Source organism: Chrysochloris asiatica, unplaced genomic scaffold (genome assembly GCF_000296735.1).
Source record: "Chrysochloris asiatica unplaced genomic scaffold, ChrAsi1.0 scaffold00282, whole genome shotgun sequence".
Lineage (NCBI taxonomy): Eukaryota > Metazoa > Chordata > Mammalia > Afrosoricida > Chrysochloridae > Chrysochloris > Chrysochloris asiatica.
In genome coordinates, this window is record NW_006408800.1 from 2,846,736 (window position 1) to 2,854,138 (window position 7,403).

The window sequence follows — 7,403 nt, forward strand, 5'->3', positions numbered from 1 at the left end:
TATATCAACTGAATGGAAATATATCTATATATCTATATAGTTGTTATTGTTATGTGCCATGGAGTCAGTTCTGACCCATAGCCACCCTGGACAGGGTTTTCTGAGGCTGTAAATCTGTCCAGGTGCAAAAAGCCTCATTGTTCTCCCACAGAACAGTTGGCAGTTTCGAACTGCTGACCTTGTGGTTTGCAGCCTGATTTGTAGCCACTATGCTACCAGAGGTCCAAATATATATATGCGAGAGAGAGAGTGTCCTGGTATTGCACTGTGGATTAATGTGCTGGACTGCAATGTTAGTTTGAACCGTAAGGTCGATGGCTCAAGCTTACTAGTCACTCACTCCTCAGAAACCCTATACAGTGTCGCTATGAGTCAGAACTGAGTCAATGGGACTCAACAACAACAAATATATAGAGCTGGATTCAGAAAAAGTTGTGATATCAGATGAATCTTGTATAACTGAAAATAGCAAAAAGATGTTTACCTGTGTCTTTTGACTATATATAAATTTATAAAAAATTTTCATATGCACCAGTTCTCCCTAAAAGTTAAGAACATAGTTTGTAATTGGTTTTTAAATGCTACTTTAAGTAACTGTATTTTATTAAGAAAATTAAATGCTATTAATTATTAATATTTGTTTGTTAATACTATAAAGTGTATGTTTAACAAGAAAGGAAAGCAGCAATTAGCCAACTTAATTGTAAATCATATATATATATATGTGTGTGTGTGTGTGTGTGTGTGTAAAAAGACGCAGAATATCCAAATTTTGAGTGATTTTTTGGCCATTATATTTAAGATTTGAAAATATGTTATTATCAAGATAACTTTTTCATAAAAAATTTTAAAGCATGCTTTTCTTTATAACATTTAAAAAAATTTTTATTTTTGATTTTCATTTTTTGAGGATACACTATAAATAAATTCATAAAATAGGCAGAATTATAATTATAATAGAAGAATTAATGTCTCTGAATTTTGGTGTTTGAGAAGAATAGTAAATAACTCTTGGACTGCCAGAAGAAAGAACAAACCTATGTTGCAAGTGAAGATGGCGCAGAAGCGAAGATGGTAATACTCCCTCAAGAAATATATTATGCTTGGCAAAGTAGAGGATCAGGAAAAGAGAAAATGTTCCACAATGAGATGGACTGACACAGTGGCTGGAATAGTCAGTTCAGACATATAAGTGAGTGTGAGGATGGCACAGCGCTTCACTTCCGTTGTATGTAGGCTTGTTAGGAGTCAGAATTTACAGGATAACATTTAACGGTAGCAACCACAGTTTATCCCAAAGAAAAGGAAGTATAATAAATTTATAAATGCCAGCAGAGCATATTAAAATTCTATTTTGTTAACTCTTTTACTTTTACAAGTATGGTGTTGGCACCCAGAACTCACCACATCTCTTTCTTTGATACTGTTCCTGCAGCCTTCCCTATTTTGTTACCTCTGAACCTTCTTTTGTCTCACTGGATCTGTGTTTTACTCCCTATCTTCCTCCAAGGACTTTACCCTTAATGCCTTCTCATCTTATAACTATTTCTACCCTTTTTCCTGGTAATCATAGAAAAGGTTTGCAGGAGTGGAGTTGTAGCATACAAAGAGGCTATGAATATTGACATGAAAAACAATTTCTGTCTGTTATTTAGGTAGGGCTTGATTTACTGAAGTCCCAAACCAGAGCAAAAATTTTTTACCTATAAAAAAGAAGGAAAAGAACAAAATGGATGTCAGAGGAGACTCTGAAACTTGCTCTTCAGCATAGAGATGATAAAGCAAATGGAAGAAATGAGAAGGTACAAGAACTGAACAGAAAATTTCAGAAGTCAGCTCAAGAAGACAAAGACAAATATTACCACAAAATGTGAAAAGATCTGAAGTCAGAAAACCAAAGGTAAGAAGACACTCAGCATTTCTCAAGATGGGAGAATGGAAGAAAAAATTCAAGCCTCGACTTTTGTTATTGAAGGATTCTCTGGGCAAATTATTGAATGATGAAGAAAGCATCAAAAGAAGATGGAAGGAATACACAAAGTTACTGTACCAAAAGGAAATGGTTAATGTTCAACCATTTCAAGAGGTAGCATATGATCAAGAGCCAATGATACTGAAGGAAGAAGTACAAGGTGCATTGAAGGAATTGGCAAAGAACAAGGCACCAATAATTGATGGCATAAATATTGAAATATTTCAAGAAAGTGAGGTGGTACTGGAGTCACTCACTCATCTATGCCAAGAAATTAGGAAGATTAGGAAGACAATGATCTGGGCAACTGAGTGGAAAACATCCATATTTGTGCCCATTACAAAGAGAGAAGACCCAATGAAAAGCAGAAATCATTGGACAATATCTTTGATATCCCATGTGAGTAACATTTTGCTAAAGCTAATACACAAATTGCTGCATTGACAGAGAACTCCCAGAAGTTCGAGTCAGATTCAGAAAAGGTTGTAGAACGAGGGATGTAATTGCTGATATCTGATGGATCTTTGCTGAAAGCAGAGAATACCAGAAAGATATTTACCTGTGCTTTATTGACTACTCAAAGGCTTTCAGTTGTGTGAATCATGACAAGCTACGGACAACAGTGCAAAATATGAGTATTCCTGAACCCTTAATTGTGCTCATGAGAAATCTGTACATGAACCAAGAAGCAGTTGTTCGAACAGAACATGAGAACATTAAATGGTTTAAAATTAAGAAAGGTATGCGTCAGGGTTGTATTTTTTCACCATACTTATACAACCTGTATGCTAAGCAAATAATCCGAGAAGCTGGGTTATATGAAGAAAAACATGGCATCAGAATTGGTGGAAGACTCATTAACTGCCTGTGATATGCAGATTATACAACCTTGCTTGCTGAAACTGAAGAGGACTTAAAATATTTGCTGATGAAGACCAAAGACCACAGCCATTGATATGAATTGCATTGCAATGTAAAGAAAACAAAAATCCTCACCACTGGACCAATAAAAAACATTCTTATCTATGGAGAAAAGATTGAAGTTCTCAAGGACTTCATTCTTCTTGGATCAACTATCAACACTCATGGAAGCAGCAGTCAAGAAATCAAATGACATATTGTGTAGGCAAATCTGTTGCATAAGACCTTTGTAAAGTGTTGAAGAGCAAAGATGTCAGCTTGAAGACTAAGGTGCGCCTGACCAAGCCATGGTATTTTCAATAACCTCATATGCATGCAAAAGTTGGACAGTGAATAAGGAAGACCATAGAAGAATCGATGCTTTTGAGTTCTGGTGTTGGAGGAGAATATTGAAAGTGCCATGAGCTGTCAAAAGAACCAATAGATATGTTTTGGAAGAAGTGCAGCCAGAGTGCTCCTTGGAGGCCAGGATGACCAAACTTTGTCTCTCATACTTTGGACTTATTGTCTAGAGGGACCAGTCACTGGGGAAAGATATCATGTTTGGTAAGGTGGAGGGTTAGAGAAAAAGAGGAAGACCCCCACAAAATGGATAATCCAAGTGGCAGCATCGATGGACTCAAGTGTGGCAACAGTAATGAGGTTGGCCCAGGATTGGGCAGTGTTTCTGCTGTGCATAGGGTCACTATGAGTTGGTACTGACTCGATGGCACCTAACAACAACAACAACAAATGTTATTTGCTTTCATTTTACAAGGCTTACATCTGGTGTCACTCCAGTGACAACTTTCCTTATTATTTTTGAGGCAAATGGTCATTCCCTACTCCCATTTTTGCTAGTGTTTTAATACAGAGCAAACATTGTTTTTGCTATGTGCCATGGAGTCAGTTCCAACTCACAGTGACCCTGCATAGGGTTTTCCAAGGCTGTAAATCTTTACAGGAGCAGAAAGCCTCATCTTTCTCCCGTGGAACAGCTGGTAGTTTCGAAATGCTGACCTTTTGGCTCACAGCCCAATTTGTAACCACGACGCTACAGAGCAAACTTGGTAGTTATCAAATCTTAAAATTTTTATTTTAAATAAAATTTCAAGTGGAGAGATGTTTAGAGATTATTTTCATAATTTAAAGAGCTTCATCTTCATCATTAGATTGCAGAATTGTGATGAATGTTCTCAGTGCCATCATGCTTGTAATGCTTGGGAAACAATGGAAAATTCATAAGCCTTATGAGTTGTCATTAGGTGGAAGCCTGGCATGACTGGTGAAAGGCTCCCTCAGAGGGAGTATAAATATGGGAAATCAGGCCAAAGATTAAAAGTGTGGAGATTCACTGTATCTGGTGTCATGTTTAAGTGGTTTAGAAGACAGGTTCTGGAACCAGTCTGTTTGACTCCAAATCTCAGCTCTACCTCTTACTGACTGTGTTTCTAAAGTTTTCTCTGCCTCTACTTATCAAAATGTGCCCCTGGTTCTATAGAAAGAATGGTTGTCTACAGTAAATCACAGGGTAGCCCTGTGGATAGCTTGTGTTCTCTTTGGAAAGTCTCCTTTCTTGGAATACTACTCCCAAGAGAATAGTTCCCTGTAACATTTCTCTGTATCTCCCAAACGCAAAGTGCACATTAGACTATTAAAAACCCAAGACAATCTTAGATTTAAGAAACCTGTTTAATGTAGTCTTTCTAAACATGAAGAATCAAGTGACCACTTTGAAGACATATTTATTCTGGAACTGTAGCGTCCCACAGAAAACTTTTAGGAACATGCTAGTCTAAATTAAAGTGATATGTATTTAGGTTCTTAAACTCTGAAGGGACATTTTAAGTAGAAACATCTAAATTGCTTTTCTGTCTGTTTTTTTTTTTTTTTTTTTTGGAATGCTCACATGGTTTCATATTAAATATTTTATTTTATTAGAAAAATTTCTGGATGCTGGTGGAGACCCTAAAGTGTATCAATTTGTTTAAACTGTCACTGATAATTGTGCAGCTTTGAAGCTCAAACATGATTGAGCATAATGAAAAATTTGAAAGAGGAAACATTATTTTTGTTATCTGTTAAGTTATAAATACTTGCTAAAAGTTATCTAAGACAAGTATGCGAAGGAGAAAGAGCCTGCTTACTTTAAGAAGTATAAATGGAGTAATTTATTTTTAAAGTTGTTATCAGATGTAGTCATCTGCTTAAAATGTAGCTGGTAGGTTTCATTTCCATGTAAACTTCTAAGTCTCAACTGGAGTTCCCATAAGCCAAGAAAGTATTATAAGGAAAGAATTTAAATTATTTTTGAAATTTAAAAAAATGACTTGGAAAATGTACTTTGCTCTTCTGATGAATAGAAATAGAAATTTTCTTTTTTGGATGCCACTTTTTTAAACTCAGTGACTGGCTATTTTGTTCAAATGCTAGTTTAAGGTTGGCAGTTCAAACCCACTCTGTGGGAGAAAGTGATAGAAATCTGCTTCCATAAAGATCATGGTCAAGAAAGTACTGGACAACGGTACTGTGCCACATGAGGTCACTATGAATAGAAAGCATCCATGACACCGACAACAACGTTTCATACTAATGAAACACAGGGAAGAGCAAAGGGCTTGGAGGTAGGCTGACATAGGATCTTAGGAAAGGTACTTTATCTCTCAGGACCCCCATCATTTTTTTTCTGAAAAATGGGGCTAGTCAAGACTTTTGGTAAAAATATCTAGCTGGGTGTTAATAACTCAAGGGTTATCAGTTTCCTTCCATATTCCTCAATTTTCAAGTAATGGAGAAGAAATGTCATTATTAAAGCAACTTTTGATTTGGAAATAAAAAATCTAAGTGTGGGACCAAGAGAAAACGATATATATATATACAGTGACTTTAGAATAAAACTATATTTTAAATTATTGCTACAAGTTGTTTCCTGTTGCTCAATTTTCTTTAAGATGGAAATTCATTAATTGCATCTTTTTAATATTTTATTTGATGGGAAATTTATTTGATGGAGATAATGCCATGTAGTGAATAGGAATTAGCAGCTCACTGTGCTTTTTAATTGCTTCTTGGAGCTGAAGGTTTCAGCCTTTGAGATTTGTAATCTCAGGTTTAACAGTAAACCTCACAGCCTCCTAAGAGCCTCAGTCAACATGCAATACAGTGAACCAAGTGAACATCTTTTAATGTGATGGATATATTGTCATTGTAATAAACATTGTCAGATTAACAATTCAAGCTGTGAAAACAAATGTCAGAGTACTGCTTTTGTAGCAGCCAGAGATGATTGTCTTGTGAACTCTGTTGTAGTGTGATGGGATTCTTTTTTATGGAAATACAATATTTCTGTAATCTGAAATATCATTCTGGTTTTTTCCATTGTTTTGATAGGAAGAATTCTTCATGCTGGCACAGTGATCACTTTTCTCATCTGGAACTCCAGAATTCATGTGGCTGCCAAGTAAGTTTTCTGCACTGTTTTTACGCCTTTAAAACATCCATCGTAAGTAAGAAGACTCAGTTTATACCATCTATGAAATCTTCATAATTCGCAAACTAATTGATTCCCTAAGACTTTTGGTTGACTTGATGTGTTCTTTATAGAAAAGGTTTTCATCATATGAAATGATCGTTTATACAGTATGGGTGGTATATAGGCTCAACGGTGTCTCTCTTATTCATTCATTTACATATGAAATTGCTATGAGTTGAAATCAAACCAATTGTACCTAACAACAATACTGATTAGTATCATTACAATCACAAATATTAGTTAGTAAGCAAAGAAATCTTCAATTAATAATGAGGGAACAAGAATTAGAATTGTCTTGTAGGGTAAGAATTTCAAGGCAGGGTGATCTCTCAAGGCTATTGTAATATTTCTGTTTGAGTTCTGGAAGCTAGGTATTGAGACCATTTGGTCCATTTCATTATGGTTCATTATACAAAAAACAAACAAACAAACAAACAAACAAAAAAAACTCTGAAGCACAAACCATCCGAGTGTATCAAGAACCCATTATTTTGAAGGAAGATCAAGGTGCACTGGAAGCATTGATGAGAAAAGAAGGCTGCAGAAATTGATGGAATACCAATTGAGATGGTTCAGTGAATGAATGCAGCACTGGAAGCATTCACTGTTTTATGCCAAGAAATTTGAAAGAGACCGTAGTGGCCAGCCAACTGAAAGAGAGCCAAGTGCATGACTACTACAAAGAAAGGTGATAGAAAGAAATGTGGAAATAAATAATATCATCATATCAGTCCACGGTCAAATAAGTTTCATAAATGTGGTTTCAAGTAGCATAGGCAGGTCTCCTTGCTACAGTTCTTCTAAGATGCTATAACATGATAATATGCACTTGGGTTGATAAGGGGTGAAAAGCAAGAGTGCTTTCTCCAAATCATTTGACTTAAGAAGTCTTTGTTGTTGTTTTTTTCCCCAGCTATTTGTTTGTGGTTGTTTACCCCCTTGTTTTTATTTATTTTTTTAATTTAAGGTTTTTATTGTAGATTGAGTGAAAGTTTACAG

At 35.7% G+C, this 7,403-nt stretch overlaps 1 protein-coding gene across 1 annotated transcript in view; it reads left to right on the top strand.

Annotated features, from left to right (window-relative positions):
* LOC102815532 (ATP-binding cassette sub-family A member 13-like) overlaps positions 1-7,403 on the top strand; it is an 857,870-nt gene that overhangs the window by 509,964 nt on the left and 340,503 nt on the right. The window contains exon 45 of the mRNA XM_006874535.1: positions 6,263-6,332. Coding sequence (XP_006874597.1) covers positions 6,263-6,332 — 70 coding nt within the window. The remainder of the gene's footprint in view (positions 1-6,262; positions 6,333-7,403) is intronic.